The 19,822-nt window shown below is 43.3% G+C and overlaps 1 protein-coding gene across 1 annotated transcript in view; it reads left to right on the forward strand.

Moving 5' to 3' along the window:
* Window positions 1-19,109, forward strand: part of EHHADH (enoyl-CoA hydratase and 3-hydroxyacyl CoA dehydrogenase) — a 50,263-nt gene extending 31,154 nt beyond the window's left edge. The window contains exon 7 of the mRNA XM_066575687.1: window positions 17,799-19,109. Within this exon, the coding sequence (XP_066431784.1) occupies window positions 17,799-19,066 (1,268 nt within the window). The 3' untranslated portion in view covers window positions 19,067-19,109. The remainder of the gene's footprint in view (window positions 1-17,798) is intronic.
* Window positions 19,110-19,822: the final 713 nt, after the last annotated feature.

A 19,822-nucleotide genomic window follows, 5' to 3' on the forward strand; every position in this document is an offset into this window, starting at 1 on the left:
TATTCTTCTCAGTATCTCTTGTATAATATTTTTTATAAGTTAATTGTAATCTGACTTTAATAACTGTGCAGACTTTGAAATCTTATGCTTTTTACTAAAGCTGCTGGTGAAAGGTCTTGGAAATAGTTGCTGGAGTGAGCATTTTTCCTATAATGATTAACCGAAGACAGTAACAAAATTGTTTTATATGGAGTAAAACAAAATGTGCTGTATCATTCACAAACATATGGCAGTGAGGAAGTATTTTAAAGAGATTCTGTCATCAAAAGTTCCATTACTGAGGTGTCACCATAGCACTGGTACTAGTGTAGTATGTCTCCACTGGAAGACATGGGTTGGTCGGGCTGAGCTACAGGTAACGCCCAGGTCACGGCCACAGCTGCCGATTGGCCTCCGCACACACACCTTCACAGATTCCCACGTTCGTACAACTCATACATGTCTCCCCATACACACATGTACTGGCCATCCCCCTGACCGCTCTCACATCTCCGCTCCCGTCCCCCGCCTGCCCTGCTCTCACTGTCCATGCCACGCCCCTCCCTGAGCTGTTGTCTGCTCTCCCCGCCGACTCCCTCTCACAGAGCAGCGCTCGAAGGTCAGTGAACATCAGGCGTCAGCCGCTTCTACTTCCTCCTTCGGCAACAGATAAAAAAAAAACAGGTAGTAGGAGAATGGAGGCTGTACACCGCTGGCTCACTGCCGCTGCTGCACAGATGTCCTGTCCATGGGGGATACTCTGCAGATGACACAGGTCCTGGGGAGGTGCTCAGCTCTGACGTAGGCGTGGGAATTTGTGAAGGTGTGTATGCGGGAACTAATCGGTAGCTGAGGGCGTGACCTGGGCGTTACCTGTAGCCCAGCCAACCGATGTCTTCTGGTGGAGACCTACTACACTACTACAGTAGCTTTTTTACTGATTTGGGATGACCACTGTAAGGCCACTCTCACACATGCCGCGATTTTACTTCGTTTTCGGATGCAGGCTCCTGCGTCCGACTGGCTTTTAGCGCACCCCATCATTGTGATGGGTGATACGGTGCGCTAAACACGGTAAAATAGAGCAGATAGCACATTTGAAATTTACTTTCATTTATTTAAATGGGGTTGTTTCAGCAGCAAACATATGGATTTCTACAAATCACATTCAGATAAATGCAACAATTCTGACGCATGGGAATCTACTCTTAGGCCAGCTTTACACAGGCATATTTGCATGTGCAAACTTTGTGCACGCAATATGCAGAAAACAGAAGCCACTGGTATCAATGGGTTCATTCACATTTCCGTATTAGGCACGCGCATTTCGGTCACGCAAAAAAAAAAAATAGTTCTGTTCTGTTTTTCTGCGTATTTTCACACCAAAGGTCCCCATGGATGTCAATGGGGGGATGCGCAAATGTGTGCGCATTACGCAAGGAGATGCGTGAAACACTGTGTAATTCTGCTTGGAAAAGAACAAACCTGAACTAATTAGGCGTTTCAATTGGGCGTTTGTTTACCACGTGCCAATGTACATACCCTGTGGGCTGAAAAAGTGTAGTAATACACCCCGATATGCCTTGTTCCAAATCCACAGCACTTTTGCATCAAAACTATAGACAAAATTGGCAACTTTTACTGTAGCACACGGAACAGCCCTCACCTGGTAAATGCAACTAAGCGCTGCGGATGCCCGTTTCCACATCACCTGACTGGCTGCCACGGTGCTTAGTGCAGTTGCCGAGTGAAGGATGTGAGGGCCTCTGATTGTGAGGGGAGAGGAGCAGCAGGCCAAAACTGGTTGCAGATCCGCACCTGATTTCAAGTCACCATCCGCACCAATAATGCGGATTTTGCTGTGAAAATTCAGCGAATTTTGCAGTGGAATTTGCCACTGAGGAAAAACCTTAGTATTTCCACTACATGGGAACATACCCTAAGGGCTTATTCACACAAGCGTTTTTATGTGGCTGTTTAACCGTGTAAAACCATTGGCCGAAAATCGCAACCATCTGAAGCATAGGATTCCAATACATTCATTCAGATGGCGATGTTTAGCTACGCAAAATCAGCCGGCCGGAAAAAAAAATAGCACATCTGCAGCTGAACTTACACGTGACCCAAAAAGATAGGTCTTGCCCTATCTTTTAGCAGCGATCAGCCAGTAGCTCCCATAGAAGCCTATGGGAGCTGCTGGAAAAGGGAGGGAGGGGTATGGAGCTTAGCAGCGTCTCGCGCTGCTAAACTATGTCAGCTGGCTCTATTGAGCCAGTTGAAGCATTTCTCAAAGACCGAAGGAATTCTGGCCTGCGGCGTCAATATGCCACACTTGGCCTTGGGAATGGACAAGAGAAAGCGAGATTTAGCTGTCACTTCATCGCGGCTTTTTTCTCGTTCGGGCGTTTTTCAGCTGTAATGTAGCCAGATGAAGAACACATCGCCCATGTGAAAGAGGCCTTAGGGAGCATTCACACGTCGCTGATTTGTGGCAAATTTCGTCACGGATTTTGGTGCAGATTTGCAGTAATTTAATTTAATTGATAGGGTAAAATTTGCTGTAGATCTGCACCAAAATCTGCTTCAAAATGCACAGCAAATCAGCAATGTGTGAACACAACCTGAGGCCTCAGTCAGACTAGCGCTGAACAGATGTGCAAATGCGTCTGACCGTAGCTTGGTGCCCATTGATTCTAATGGGGCCAGCGCTGAATCTGCCCCATTGAAAGCAATGGTATGCAGGCAACTGGCATAGTGATTTTCGGGGAAGGGCTTGAAATATAAGCCATTCCCTGAAAATCATCCCTAGCTGCTGTAAAAAATAAAAAACCTATATGCGTCACCCTTCTGCCGCTGTCGGGGCTCCGACGTGTCTTCTTCCTGGCTGCCGGCACTGCTCTAAAGCACTTTCGGCTGGCCGGGGATTTAAAAATCCCCACTTCCTGAAAGTGCTGTGTCTGATTGGTTGAGCGCTCAGCCATCCACAGGCAGCACTCAGCCATTCATTGAATAACAGCTGAGTGCTGCCTATGATTGGTCACAGCGCTCAGCCATTCAGTGTGAATAAAGCCTTAGTCCTGAGCTTAATTAGTATTTTCTCGCTCATTCACATGACTGGATTCGACGTATTAGCGAAAAAATGCGCCGCAGTCCAGTAATCTGTCACTCGGCATAAATTCTTGGAATGACTTCTAATGCCTAAATAGAGGCACCTGTAAGCTTTCCCCTGCATTGGACGCAGCTAAACTCCCTCTCCCTCCCTTTTTTTGTTCCTCCTATAGGAGTCTATGGAAGCCACCATCGTATATCAGTCGAAAGATAGGCCAAGACCTATCTTTTCCGGCAGCGTATAAATTTGGTTGCCGATTTCAGTCCATGTATGCGCTATTTTTTCAGGTGCAACGTTTTTTGCGCAGCTAAAAATCGGTTATCTGAACAAATACATTGGAAGGCAATGCTTCAGACGGTTTGCGATTTTCAGCCAACGTAAAAACGTGGCTAAATAGCTGCGTAAAATCGCTCGTGTGAAAAAAGTCTAATTCTGATAAAGCTTCGGCAATACCAGACATTTTTTTTTCCTCCCACGACATCAGAGACCCCCACCCCTATTTGGCAGGAGGGCAGGATTACTACCTGCTCTCTCTAATGCATAGTGATAATAATGAGCCGTCAGTTTCAATACTCGAGATCTCAAAAGATGGCTAGACTTTTAGTAGAGGGCAGATAATTTATTCTATCCTTATTCCCCTTTATCACTCGTCGAGAAGACTTCCTAAATAATCTGAGACCCGTCCGTGAGAATAATGGAGCTGTGGAGGAATCCACCTGTGCTTCATTTAACCAATACCCTGTGCAGCTAGGGGATTTTATAAACCCCATGCAGTATTTATTAGAGTGATTGCACATTTTGTTATTTAGCTAAATCTGTGATCAGAATATGTTCCCACTGTAATCTTCATGCACTGTAGCTCAAGGAAAGCCAAAGGTTTCAGCCTGTAACCAGGAAGAATCCTAACACAGACCCTTAAGACTTTCATTTTGTACATTGTGTTCAGTCTGGAGGCTGAAAGGCACAAGAGGTGACTGAACATTTTGGAGTGTATGGAATAGGTTTTGAGTTCTGCAGTCATGATTGCAGCTCATTGATCTGGGGCTGTAAACAACTTGTAGACAATCAGTACATAAGAGCCTTCAGAACCTTCACTTTAACTAGATACTTAAAGGTACAAGCTGGGGGCTCAGTAAATGGATTTCCTCCAGACCTGCGCTATATTTACACAACCAGCACCTGTTCCATGAATGCTGGCGGAGATGTTTCATAGCGCTAGTGATTGATTTTAACTATTGAACTACAGCTGCAGTCCGGAGAAATATATTACATTGTATCCTATCTCGTGGACTGCAGCTGTCACTTGATAGTTGTAATCAACTAGTAGTGCTACAAAATGTCTCTGTGTAGCCCAGGCCTTACAGTGCGTTCCCGCAAAACAACAGTCTATATTGCAGACTGATATATAGTTTTATGGGGAAAGATTCTGTCAGGGTTGATTAGGAACAGAAGACTGGAAGTCCCTAACAACCAACCCTCTCCCCTGTCCCTACCTACTTGCCCCCCTGGGCTAAACCCTAGGGCGATAACTGGGCAGCGGTCCTTACTCTGCACTGATGGGGACCCCAGGACATGGACAGGAGAGACCAATTACCAAAGAGACAAAATGTACAAATAACAGCGGACTAGAGCGCCTAGTAACCAACAAAGGAACAGACTAAATCCAAGTCAGAGCAAAAACTGGTCAGCAGACTGGGAGAGAAACCTCAGCGGATATTAGCTGGAGAACAAGCAAACACTGGCAGTGACTGACAGTGTCCGTGGAGCTAAATACCAAAAGCCCCGCCTAGGTCGGGCGGGACTTGGTGACACGCTGGTCAGTAATGTATATACACTGGCCCTCCTCCGGCTGCGCCCCCTAACGGGAAATCCGAGCCCGACTGCGGAGGCCCCGCCCAGCAGCGTCGCGGACCCCACGCCTGACCCCCAGACTGGACGCCAACCCGACAAGGCGACCCCGGCAGCTATTTCTGTATGTACAGTCACTCACAGAGAGCTGTCAATCACTGGGTTGACCGCCCATTGGATCTTTAGGATCAGAATAAGGGCTTGTTCACATTGGCATTAGCACCAGTTAACCATTTTCGTTTCTTTGTACATTTTGTGGATCATAGGAACAGAACTAAAACTGATTTCAATTGGGTTTTTAAAAAAACGGAAATATTTCAGTTTTTATTCCGTTTTTGTTACATTTCAGTTTATGTAAACTCCATTGTGACTGAGCTCTAAGCAGAGATATAAATTAATTAGATCCAAGTTATACACAAAACTATGTATTAATCTGCTCAGCTCCTCCTGCTCTATATAACCTGCTATCTGCATTTGGACAGCATGTTCGAGCTCACAGATTCCCTTTAAATTGTTAATCAGTCGACAAAGCCAAAGCCTTTTAGCTCCTCTACTGGCTGAGAGAGCTCATTGGGAATAACTGTTATCTATATGTGATTGTTCTCAGTAAGAGAAACCAAGTAATCTTGTAGATAGGATACTGTTTAATGGCTAACAAAAATACATCACGTTAGAGCGAACTTTTAAGCCTATGCATGGTTTTTCCTAAGGCTTAATTGGAATAGATCAGAAGAGCTATGCATATATATATATATATATATATATATATATATATATATATATATATATATATATATATATATATATATATATATATATATATATATGTATATATATATGTATATATATATGTATATATATATATATATGTATGTATATATATATGTATATATATATATATATATACACAAGGCACAAACCTGGTGTGATTAATTTGCACTTAAAATAATACCAAAACAGGATGAGTAGAGGAGTAAATACTTAATTAGTCCACTGATAAGAGATGTGAAAGTTTTATGGTTTTTGAATTTGTGTTAGGGGGTCACCAGGCCAGGTGTTATCTCTGCTCCAGATTTCTCATATTCTCCACTGATGCAAGAACCCCCCCTCTGAGGTTTATTCCAGTCTTGACAGTGTCAAAGGTTATTATAAATTTGTACTTCCAAATTCTTCTGTGATGCTGGGATTTGAAATTGCCTTTTATTATAATAACTTTCATATTTTCAATGTAGTGTCCATGACTAGAAAAGTGCTCCGCCACAAGTAATTCTGTCTTTCTCTTTTTAAATGAGTTGCGATGAGACCTCATCCTTGCTCTACGTTTTTGTGCTGTTTCTCCAATATAAAGGCCCCCAACAGGACATTTCCTACACAGGATTAGGTACACAATATTGGACGTGGAGCATGTAAATGTCCCGGGGATCTTATAGTCCTGCTGTGTGTTGGGATTTATATCCAGTCCGCAGTCAGTATATGTGAGCAGAGATCTCTTCTGATCTATTACATTTAAGCCTGAGAAAGAACTTTGAGTAGGTTCGAAAGCTTGCTATAACATCATGTATTTTTGCCATTAGAAGGTATCAAATCTACTAGATTACTTGCTTTTGTCTTAGGCTGCCGCAGGATACCGCCTCCAGGAGCAGGAGCCGGCAGACGGATCTCCTCTGTCAGCCTATCTGACAGATAGGCTGACCGCGGAGAATCGCAGCAAATTTGCAGCATGCTGCGATTTGCCGGTCGCGAGCGGAGAATCGCAATGATTTTCTGCTCGTGGACGGGGGGGGGGGGAGCACTCTCCATAGCAACGCTATGGAGAGCATTCACTGCGTTCCCCGCTGCTGGATAGTCGCCGCGGGGAATGCAATTCAAACCCACCTGTGGACAGGCAGCCTTACTGAGAACAATCACATTTTGCTTTACTGGGTAACACAGTACCTTGTGAGTGCTTTATTCTGAAACTATGCGGCATTTCAGAGTAAATGCACTTTAAAGTTTGACTTGGAGCCGAACTCCGAGTCACAGGACCACTACCTGCCCGCTGCATGAAGACTGACAGCTCATCTCCATATTCACAAACTAGGAAAGCAGCGCTGTTATTCTGCATGCAGAGGGCGGGAATAGGCCGGCACGGCCCAACCCCTTTACTCAGAGCTTCAAGTCAAACTTCAAAGTGCATTTATTCTGAAACTAATATTCACTCCCTTCTTTTCCCACATGGCAGCACAATGCAATGCAGGAAACAAATCGCGGTATGTTCTATCTTATGCGTGCTCTCGCATCGAACCGCCCATTACCGGCCCCATTGAAAGCAATGAGAGAAACTCTGTGATACTCCGCTGCGGCTGTGACAGCCATGCCGGAGGATCCCTTCAATGACTGCATAACCATTTCTGTCAGATGCGATGGGACACTTATGACCTATCCAATAGATTCGCCATAAATGTTTGGAAACCCCTCAAATGAGAGGTTGGTGTTAACTGAACAGTAACTTGAATTATTCGTTTCTGAGTGTAGGTACTGTAGGCTTTTAAAGGGTTTTTTTACTGGTAGAAAACTTCCTTAATGCAATGATCTTAACCATTGGAGGCCACAATTTGCCTTTAATGACTTCACTAAGGCTGGGTTCACAGGGGATGGATTTGCTGCGGAATTTCCATGCAGATTGTCCGCACAGAAATTCCGCCCGCGGCTCCTAATCCTGGGATTAGCCAGCAAAGTGGATGAGATTTTGCAAAAATCTTGTCCACACGCTGCGGCCAATCTGTTGCGGCCATGCGGTGCAGAAATGAAAGACACAGCATGTCTTCCCCCCCCCCCCCCCCCCCCCCCCCGCAGTGGCCTCTCTCCTCCCTATGGGGAGAGATGACAGCAGCGGTAATGCAGGCGGTGAAGCCGCTCCAGAATCTGCAGCTGCCGTTTTCCAGCGGAATTCTCGCAGATTTTTGGTACGGCCAGTCTGCGTGAATTCCGCTGTAGATCCATCCTGTGTAAACCCAGCCTAATCGGCTTTAAACCTGCACATATATTTATTTAGGGCGGTGGCTTGTCTTAGTACTGACAGCCGGGCTCCTGATCTAATAGCCAGTAGTGGAGAAACCTCAGATTCTAGCAATTTACATGTCAAAATCAATAGCAACTGCAACATGTAAGCAGATGACGGGGAGGAGGCACTTCTGTCACCCATTGACACCACGCAATGCAATTGCAAAGTACCACTGGATTCTCATGGCAGCCAGAAGCCCAACAAAGGCCTCTATGTCTGCCATCTAACTCAGCCTATTAGACCCCGCCTCCTGTGGTGTCTAATAGGCTGCTGTCATAGGCTTGGTAGAATGCGTTACATAAGTAATACAGTATACTATTCCAGCGATCAAACAATCACCTCTTCAAGCCATATTCAGAGACTAAAAAAATAGTGTCAAAACAATTCAATAAAGTTTATTTAAAGAACAAAAAATGCAGTTAAGGGTGCATTCAGATGAGCGTGTGCGTGTGCGTACATAGGTGTGCACAAAACTGCGTACCCACGTACATGCACAGACACGCATGAATGCAGTGTTCAATGAAAAGGGGACTGCCTGCAGGGCTGAAGAATTCCCCTGCTACAGCTGTGAATTCAGCGAATGGCCAAGCGCTGCCTGGTGATTGGCTGAGCACTTTGACCAATCGCAGGCAGCGTTCAGCTGTCATTCAATGAATGGCTGAGCGCTGCCTGTGATTGGCTGAGCACTCAGCCAATCAGATACAGCCCTTTCAGCAGGCAGAGATTCAGAGCAGTGCAGGGAGAAGACACGGCTGGACACACCTGAGCCCCGGCAGCTGCGGAGAGGTGAGTATAATTTTTTTTTATTTTTAACACATTCTAGGGATGATTTGCAGGGAAGGGATTATATTTAAAGCCCTTCTTCGAAAATCCCTGAAGGGCTTGCCGGCAGCCCATTGCTTTCAGTGGGGCTGCAGAAGTGTCGGTTCCATTGAAAACAATGGGAGAACATTGCAATCCTCTGCCACAGCTGTCACAGTTGTGACAGGGGAATTCTTCAGACACATGAGGAGTCCCCTTGTCAGTAAACACTGTGACAGTGCTGTCACAGTGTTCAGTGACAAGGGTACTCCCCACTGGGGAATATTAACACGCACAACGGACCTATATAAACTTTGTATCGCATTAATTGTGCTGATCCAGATAAGAAAATGATCATGTTATTTTTACCGAATGGTGAAGGCTGTCAAAACAAAACCAATGGTGGAATTTCTGGATGTATTTTCCATCTCTCCCCTAAAAAATGTAATAAAAGTTCTACAATACATTATATGTACCCCAGCGTGGCGCCATTCAAAAATACAACTCGTCCCACTAAAAACTCCCTCATATGGCTATGTCACCGAGTTGTGTCTCTTTCATTCTGACGATGAAAATCACTTGGTCCTTAAGTCATAAAGTTGTCTGGTCTCTAAGGGGCTAATGAGGTTGTTCAACCAGCTGTATAGTGCTCCTAAATAGAGATGAAGGAGCGTACTCGCTGAGGCAAATACTCGAGCGAGTATTGCCTTTTGCGAGTACCTGCCCGCTCGTCTCAAAAGATTCGGGAGGTCTCTTCACCCCCACCCCTTCCCCCCTGCTCACTCCCACAACTCATCACTCACCCCCGCCGGCACCCGAATCTTTTGAGATGAGCAGGCAGGTACTCGCAAAAGGCAATAGTCGCTCGAGTATTTGCCCTTAGCGAGTACACTCGCTCATCTCTGTCCCTAAACTGTCTGAATATGCTGCGTCATTTGCCTGTCAGTCATATGAGACTGATTCCAGCATATTAGCGGTTATAGTTCTTTCATTTCAAAATGACCGACAAAGCTCCAACAACCTTGTAATTAATTTACCTCTTATCTCGACAGTACAAAATAAGACCATGCAGAAAAAGACTTGTTTGTTGACACCTGAAAATTAAAATAAAAAAAAAGCTTCAAGGCATACTGCCTCCAGATATAATAGAGATATTAATTTTTCATAGACTCCACTAAATGAGTTTCACAGCAATACGGCTGGTCTGCGAAAGGCTTTATGTATATTAATGCGATTAATCACCAGATATTTCTTCTCTCCACACTAGAACTGCCCCGCTCGCTGCCTTAGTCGAAATATCATCTTTCTTTAGGCAATGCAAGAGATTTCTGGGCTTTACAGGAAACAAGTAGATTGAATTTTTTTCCCTACTATGTATATTCTTTACATTATTTAACCCGTTTTATGCAGGGATCTTTGAGCTTTACACATCGATTGTACATAATTGTAGCCGTGTACATGAGGCTTTGTAGAGGGAGACATTGTTGGCATATTCCTTACTTTGCAGAAGACTTTTCACCTATACCATGATCTCTCAACATACAATATTCATTGGTTCTGGGGTGACCGTTGTGTGTTGGAATCAAAACTCTATGGAAAACTGGTAATTGGCTCCAAAGCTCAGAAAAAACTGATGGAAACTGTAAATCATATTTATGTAGAGGACAGGAGCTTCTTCAGGGTCTTATACAGAACACAGTGCTTCAGCTTGCACAGTGGGCGGCAACTAACAGAATGGTATTTAATAAGGAGAAATGCAAGGTCCTACATCTGGGCAAAAAAATGTAAAAAGCACATGCAAAATGGGAGGAATTGGGCTAAGCAGCAGCACATGTGAAAAAGACTTGGGTATACTAATAGATTACAAACTGAACATGAGTCAACAGTGTGATGCAGCAGCCAAAAAAGGCAAACACAATTCTGGGATGTATTAAGAGCTGCATAGAGTCTAGATCATGTGAGTTAATTATCCCCCTTTACTCTTCCTTGGTTAGACCTGATCTGGAATACAGTGTCAAGTTCTGGGCAACCCCAATTTAAAAAACATAAATAATCTGGAGCAAGTTCTCCATATACTTCAATAGAAAGGTGGCTGCGTTTGCATGTGGCCCTGTTTCCACTAAAGTATATGGAGAGGGTCCGTAGTGCCGATCTAGAATGACCACGACCGGGAGCATTGTTCCATTCAGTGTTGATGTCAGAGGAGGTACCGTTGCCTATCTGTTGCACCCACAAGTGCCACGGAAGACCAGGAGGCCTCCGCCATCTGGCAGGGGGCCGTCTCTCGATTTTTGCTAGCAATTGCTGCAGTTAGAGCACCTCGGCCGGGACAGCTTCTGACAAACATGCAACATGACCAAAAAGTGCAAGTCGCAGATTTTACGCTACCCAAAAATCACCCATCTGAACAAATGCATTGGTATCAATGCAGCAAATCGCCACGATTTTCGGCCCGCATTTTATCACAGGACAATTGCCGCGATAAAGTGCCCGTATGAATAAAGCCTAAGACTTGCTTCACTGTAAGGGGCGAAAGACCAGATGTCCACTTACCCTCCTTCTGGAGAACCCACAGGTGATTTGATGTTCTCTAGAGCATCCTATACCATTTTGTTAGTGATGAAGGAATAGCATTTATCGAACACTTTTTTCAAGTAAAAGGATGTACTGTATTTTTTGGATTCTAAGATGCAACCAGGTTTAGACAATGAAAAAGTTGAGAAAAATATTTTATACTACTTAGAATTTCCCAGGTGGTCTAACGAAGTTGTGGGTTCAATGTCATAAGAGCGCTATTACACGAGTAATTACAGCTTATTAACAGCGCTAATTGCGTTCGCTAGCCGATAATGCTAGCGCTTGTATAATAGCACCCCAAGACCACTTTCACACGGCCGAGAAACTCACGCGAGATGAGACGTTCAAATCTCCAATGAATATGAACCCCATTCGTTTGAATAGTCATGTAGATGAGCAATGTCCCATCTTTTCGCATTCTGAGGAATGCATCGCCCATTGTTTTCAACGGGACACTAAAGTGCATCATATGGCGTGCGACGTGCACGTGAGTGTGATGCAAGGTTTTCCATTGAAGACAATGGGAAACCTTTTCCGATTCTCCGACGCAGCTGAAGGCCACGCCGGAGGACCGCTACTTTACTGAAGTGATGGGAGGCGTCTTTGATATAAAAACACCCTATATCGTGCTCGCCCATGTGTAGTTGGCCTTAGGTTGGTTTAGGATAGTGCTTCCGGTTTTTATATTCTAGGGTACGTGTGGGAGTTAACTCTTTCCAATCTAATTTGTATCCTGGTTTTCCTAGGGGGCTTACTCTTTTTCTGCTGTTATACAACAGTGCTATCAGGCTGATGATATACAGTAAGAGAACCCCGACGGACGTCTTCCAACATCAGAGCTGTACAGCCTTTAATCATAATGTCTTCAGAGGTCAGACAGTGGATTGGAAAGGGGTAATAGCCAACAGTCTGTTCCTGTTAAACTTGATTCACACAGCCATATGCAAGTGGCACCAAAGAGGGCAACTGCCATCAGACAGCATACTGACATCCCCCTGTGTGCTGGGCAATCTGCACAGGCAGTGGACATTGCATGCCCTATTTTCGTTTGTGATACGGGTGAAAATTGGACATGCAGCAAATTAATTTCACACAAACCGGCACTTGTGTACACAGTCCCCTAGGGTATAGTGGGTTGTGTGCTGCCCATAAAACAGACCGGGACCAAAAATACAGTTCTTTGAATATGTCTTAATTAGAGATGAGCGAGTATACTCGCTAAGACACATTACTCGAGCGAGTAGTGCCTTAGCCGAGTATCTCCCTGCTCGTCTCTAAAGATTCAGGGGCCGGCGCGGGTGACAGGTGAGTTGCGGGGGGAGAGAGAGATCTCCCCTCCGTTCCTCCCCGCCCGCCGCCGGCCCCCCGAATCGCTCATCCCTAGTCTTAATATGTTTACAGCGATAGATGTAGACATCTGATTACTTTTTGCTGCCACATAAATGTTTTCAGAATGTGTCCGCTTGCTCTGTTGTGCAACCACACCGTTTTCACTACATGTACTTGCACACACTTTTAGTTCTCATGGTGGAAAGGGTTAATCTTCTGCAGCCAGAGTTGCTCTTCTCCCTCAGGCATCAGAACAATCATATGATCATCAAAGGTCCTTTATTGCTTCTTCTTCCTTTTGGGTTTTATTCTTCAGGGATCTTCTCAGTGGGAGGTCGGTATTTCTATCCCCATCTACAAAGTCTCTGAAGGCTGAATGTGGTGCTTACTCTTCTGCCCACCACTGATTACACATATCGCTGTCGGGCAGGGAGGGAGAGAACCGTGCAAACTCACAGTACTCTCAGGGCTTTGTCAGCGCTATGGCTAACCATGAAGCAAGCAGTCAGGGGGTATGGCACTACCAGAGCCTTCTGAGTTTGGCTTATAGGACGCACACACTTTTTGGCAAGATTTCTTCTTGCCAAATAGTGCATCTCTAGTCCAAAAAAATATGGAATATAAGCTCAGTTTATATAGGAATGAGTCTTATCAGAAACCATACATATCCAGTCCTGTATCAGGACAGTGTGCAATCCTTGTACAAGATCCGGATGCATCACCCATGCGTTACATTACTGGTTGTAATGCAGGGATTGGCAAAATATCATTATTATGTAACAAGTACATGTGCACCCCATGCCTTATTGGGGCCAAGATAAAATAGTTATCTCTATTTCTTGCAGCCTTAAATGATACAATGCCTGTAAGGTAATGGAATAAGTTACACGTCTGAACTGATGTTACACATTTTAATCACATATATGTCTCCACACTCATTCACTTTCTAGGTGCTCTCCCTAAGGAGAAAATCTAGCGTTCCTGATTCACATCACAGGCTTATCACTAGCCAAGCCAGAAACCTACTACACACTGATGAGGGGCAAACACCCCGAAACAGCTGTCTGTGTGTGGATTCTGGCTTGGCTTTCAATTCCCAGTCATTGTTACAAGACTTGTATAAATAGTCTAACATTGACTTGCAGTAATGCTGCCTTCCAATATGTGGCACTACAGAGGTATTGTTCATCTCCCTTATCTATATATATAAAGACGAAAGCCCTCACTGACTCACTGACTGACTGACTCGCCAAAAGTTCTCCAACTTCCCGATGTCGTAGAAACATGAATTTTGGGCAAGCATAGATTATCTCCAAAATAGGAAAAGTAATTGGGTCCCAAATCGATTATTCAATTCTAGCGCAAAAGAATTAGCGTCGAAATTTAACGTACGGAATCGAAATCTCTCACTTCCCAATGTTATAGAAACTTAAAATTTGGCACGGGCATTGAATATGTCATAAATAAGAAAAGTTAATGGGTCCCAACTCGATTATTCAATTCTATGCGCAAAAGAATTAGCGTCCAAATTTTACGTACGGAATCTAATTCACTTCCCGGTGTCATAGAAACTCAAAATTTGGCACGAGCATTGATTATGTCATGAATAGGAAAAGCTAATTGGTCCCAACTCGATTATTCAATTCTATGCGCAAAATAATTAGTGTCCAAATTTTACGTACAGAATATATTTTTCTCACTTTCCAGTGTCATAGAAACGTGAAATTTGGCACGAGCATTGATTATGTCATAAATAGGAAAAGCTAGTGGGTCCCAACTCGATTATTTAATTCTATGCGCAAAAGAATTAGCGTCCAAATTTTACGTACGGAATGTAATTTTCTCACATAGAAACTTAAAATTTGGCACGGGCATTGAATATGTCATAAATAGGAAAAGTTAATGGGTCCCAACTCGATTATTCAATTCTATGCGCAAAAGAATTAGCGTCCAAATTTTACGTACGGAATGGAATTTTCTCACTTTCCGGTGTCATAGAAATGTGAAATTTGGCACGAGCATTGATTATGTCACAAATAGGAAAAGCTAATGGGTCCCAACTCGATTATTCAATTCTGTGCGCAAAAGAATTAGCGTGCAAATATTACGTACGGAATGTATTTTTCTCACTTTCCGGTGTCATAGAAACGTGAAATTTGGCACGAGCATTGATTATGTCATAAATAGGAAAAGCTAATGGGTCCTAACTCGAGTATTCAATTCTATGCGCAAAAGAATTAGCGTCCAAATTTTACATACGCAGTGTAATTTTCTCACTTTCCGGTGTCATATAGAAACGTGAAATTTGGCACGAGCATTGAATATGTCATAAATAGGAAAAGCTAATGGGTGCCAACTCGATTATTCAATTCTATGCGCAAAAGAATTAGCATCCAAATTTTACGTACGGAATCTAATTCTCTCACTTCCCGGTGTCATAGAAACTCAAAATTTGGCAGGAGCATTGATTATGTCATGAATAGGAAAAGCTAATTGGTCCCAACTCGATTATTCATTTCTATGTGCAAAATAATTAGCATCCAAATTTTACGTACAGAATATATTTTTCTCACTTCCCAGTGTCATAGAAACGTGAAATTTGGCACGAGCATTGATTATGTCATAAATAGGAAAAGCTAATGGGTCCCAACTTGATTATTCAATTCTATGCGCAATAGATTTAGCGTCCAAATTTTACGTACGGAATGTAATTTTCTCACTTACAGGTGTCATTAAAAACGTAAAATTTGGCACGAGCATTGATTTATGTCATAAATAGGAAAAGCTAATGGGTCCTAACTCGAATATTCAATTCTAGTGCAAAAGTATTAACGTCCAAATTTTACGTACGGAATAGAATTTTCTCACTTTCCGGTGTCATAGAAATGTGAAATTTGGCACGAGCATTGATTATGTCACAAATAGGAAAAGCTAATGGGTCCCAACTCGATTATTCAATTCTGTGCGCAAAAGAATTAGCGTCCAAATATTACGTACGGAATGGAATTTTCTCACTTTCCGGTGTCATAGAAATGTGAAATTTGGCACGAGCATTGATTGTCATAAATAGGAAAAGCTAATGGGTCCCAACTCGATTATTCAATTTATGCGCAAAAGAATTAGCGTCCACATTTTACGTACGGAATGTAATTTTCTCACTTTCTGGTGTCAGAAACGTGAAATTTGGCACGAGCATTGATTATGTCATAAATAGGAAAAGCTAATGGGTCCTAACTCGAGTATTCAATTCTATGCGCAAAAGAATTAGCGTCCAAATTTTACATACGCAATGTAATTTTCTCACTTTCCGGTGTCATATAGAAACGTGAAATTTGGCACGAGCATTGATTATGTCATAAATAGGAAAAGCTAATGGGTCCCACCTCGATTATTCAATTCTATGCGCAAAAGAATTAGCGTCCAAATTTTACGTATGGAATGTAATTTTCTCACTTCCTGATGTCATTTTATATAAAGGAAACGTCGCATGGTTACCTCCCTGTGGTGTCTCCCAGGTAACGCAGAGAACTATGCAAAATGGTGAACATATGTTTTTCCGGTATTTCTAAAGTAACCACGACTTCATAAGATTTTCCGTGTGAACACCAGATAAACACCAGTACCAAATTAACTCGGGCGAAGCCGGGTATATCAGCTAGTTTTTCATATAACCCAGTGGAGCATAAATGGCCTTATAAGTCTCCTCACTCACCCACCTTCTAGATTCTCTCCATAAGGAGAAAGTATAGCGTTCCTGATCTATGTGACAGGCCTCTCACCAGCCAAGCCAGAAACCTACTACACACTGAGGAAGAACAAACACCCCAAAACAGCTGTCTGTGTGTGGATTGTGGCTTGGCTTTCAATTCCCAGTCATTATTACAAGGCTTGTATAAAGAGTCTAACATTGACTTGCAGGAATGCTGCCTTCCAATAGGTGGCGCTACAGTGGTATTGTTCCATCTCCCTTATTTACCTTTTAATAACAGTTGTGCGTTGTATATCTCTAAAGTGCCATACATTAACAGGATGCTTCTTTGTTACAATGACTGCAGTAAAAAAGGGATATTCCTACTCTCTGTTTATTTGTTGTCTGTTACAATAGAGACACATAGTTTGGATAGATGATGTAGAGACAAAACTGTAGGAACTACGGGAACATTTTCACTAAAGACTAGAGATGAGCGAGCATACTCGTTAAGGCGATTTACTCGAGAGAGCATCGCCTTTTTCAAGTACCTGCTGGCTCGTCCCTGAAGATTCGGGGGGGGCGCGGGGGGTTGCAGAGGGGATCGGGAGAGAGAGATCTCTCACTCTCCACCGCGCTCCCGTCCGACGTCCCCCCCAGCCCCCCCAAATCTTCAGGGACGAGCCAGCAGGTACTCGAAAAAGGCGATGCTCTCTCGAGTAAATCGCCTTAACGAGTATGCTCGCTCATCTCTACTAAAGACCTATTGCAAAGTTGGATCAATTTTAGTTTTTTATACATTAAGAGAAAAAAAGTTTCTTTGCAAAGGTGGAGATAGGCTTTACAGGGCTGTTCTGAAAGTTATACATTGGTGGCACCTTCAGTCTGTTGTTTCTAACATGCATTACTAGTAGAGATGAGCGAGTATACTCGCTAAAGGCAATTGCTCGAACGAGCATTACCTTTAGCGAGTATCTCCCCCGCTCGAGACAGAAAGTTCGGGTGCCGGCGGCGGGCAGGGAGCTGCGGGGGAGAGCGGGGCGAAACGAAGGGGAGATCTCTCTCTCCCTCTCTCCCCCCCCCCCCCCCTGCTGACAGCCGCTACTCACCGCTCCCCCACGCCGGCACCCAAATCTTCTGTCTCGAGCGGGGAGATACTCGCTAAAGGCAATGCTCGCTCGAGCAATTGTCTTTAGCGAGTATACTCGCTCATCTCTAATTACTAGTTTTTGTGTTTGAAGAATAACATTTGTTGTTTTTTTTCCCTGTTTTACTATTGGTTTTTTTTGGGTCACATTTTGCTTGAATTATTAATTTTCTTAATAACGATCTACTGTATATACAAAGATTAGTGGCACGCCTTGTGTGATTTATGTATATAATTGTATTTATGATTCTTTTTCATACTTTTTTCTTCTTACCAGGACTGGGAACAATGGGAAGAGGAATAGCCACATCATTAGCTAAGGCAAATATTCCTGTGATTGCACTAGAACAGGATGCCCAGCAATTGGAGATTGGTAAGAAGGCAGTGAAAGGTCTACTGGAACGTGAAGCTGAGAAGTTACTAAAGCAGGGGTTAGCTCCAGGTACCGTATTGGCTCCTGTGCATTTCACACTTCACTTTGCAGAACTTCATGATGTAGATTTAGTTATTGAAGCAGTCTATGAAAATACTGAACTGAAAAAGGAGATCTTTCGTAAACTGAAGTCCGTTTGTAAGCCGGATGCCTTCCTTTGCACTAACACGTCAGGTCTTAATATTGATGAAATTGCAGCTGTCACAAACCACCCTGATCTAGTCATTGGCACTCACTTTTTCTCTCCTGCCAACATCATGAGACTTCTTGAAGTGGTGAGAGGTCAGCAGACTTCTCTCACGACCATTGCAACAGCTATGACGCTAGGCAAAACATTGGGAAAAGTGTCAGTACTTGTTGGAAACTGCCCATTATTTGTTGGAAATCGACTTTTAGGACCATATGTCGATCAAGCCAATTATCTCATAGAGGAAGGATGCTATCCAGAAGATGTAGACAAAGTTCTTGAAGATTTTGGCATTACAATGGGCCCTTTTCGCATGATGGACCTGGCTGGTTTGGATGTGGGCTGGAGGGCAAGAACGGAAAAAGGTTTAACTGGTAATAAAGTCCCCCAGGGAACTCCTGCCAGACAAAGGCTGGGCAATAGGTACAGCCCACTTCCTGATATGCTTTGTGAATTGGGAAGATTTGGACAAAAAACTGGTAAAGGCTGGTACCTATATGATAAACCTGGTGGCAGAATTGCCCACCCTGATCCTTGGGTAAAAGATGTCCTTCACAAGTATAGAAACACTCACCAAATCAAACAGCGACCAGCAAGCCCAGAAGTGATCCTTGAACGTTGCGTGTATGCTCTTATCAATGAAGGATTCCGTGTCCTAGAAGATGGCATAGCCTCTGGTCCAGAGGATATTGATGTTATCTACAACAATGGTTATGGCTGGCCTAAATACAGAGGTGGCATAATGTATTATGCCTCCACTGTTGGCTTAGGTAAAGTGTTGGATGTACTTGAAAAATACCATAAAGAACATCCGGATGTCCCAAGCATGAAGCCTGCATTTTTATTGAAGAAATTGGTTGCTGTTGGGGAACCTCCAATAAAAGAGTGGAGAACACAGGTTGGAAATCTTGTTCACAAGCTTTGAAATGTTCTCATTAAACAGCGCTGTACCGCATTGTAAAAAAGCCCCCAAAAAATTTGAGAATACCTGTAGCACATGGGCTGGGACATAATCTCAAAATCCTGGTGTCATTGGAAGTGTTTAGAGCAGAGCTTTCTTATACAGGTTCTGCACGATTTCAGGCACAATTCTGCAAATCATTCAAAAATTCGCCAATATTGGAAATGATGGATCATGTTCTGTTCTGATTACATTTATGACACTGGACTCGATAAACTTTGATTTACAAAAAATGTTTTCAATGGTTAACAAATACAGTTTTTTGTTTTTAGTACAAATTAAAAATTATGCAAATTTAAAAAATGTTGTCTTTTTCTGCAGTCCTATGAGTTAAATGCCTCTTCAGTGGAGTGATTACCTGCCGAATGATTGATCCTTCGAGTGTTTATCCCAATAATTTCCTGTGTAAACATGCAAAGTGATCAAATGATAAATTGTTCATTTGCCGTTGATTGCATCTTTTAGGTAGACCTAAAAAATGATCATTCATCTTCAGCATGCAAATAGGATGTGATGCTGAAATGGGTAGACAAACAGTCGTAAATTGTGAATGATCACTCATACAGAACATTCTTTCCTGACAGTTTCCCAATTTGAAAGTGTAGCTGCAATATAATATTTTTTTTCTGTTCAAATTAAAAACATTTCAAGTGCCTTTATGCTAAGGGCTTATTCTGACGTGTGTGTATCGGCTGGGTCTCTCTCTGCAGGGGGAGGAGG

Source organism: Eleutherodactylus coqui, chromosome 8 (assembly GCF_035609145.1).
Source record: "Eleutherodactylus coqui strain aEleCoq1 chromosome 8, aEleCoq1.hap1, whole genome shotgun sequence".
In the NCBI taxonomy this organism is placed as follows: domain Eukaryota; kingdom Metazoa; phylum Chordata; class Amphibia; order Anura; family Eleutherodactylidae; genus Eleutherodactylus; species Eleutherodactylus coqui.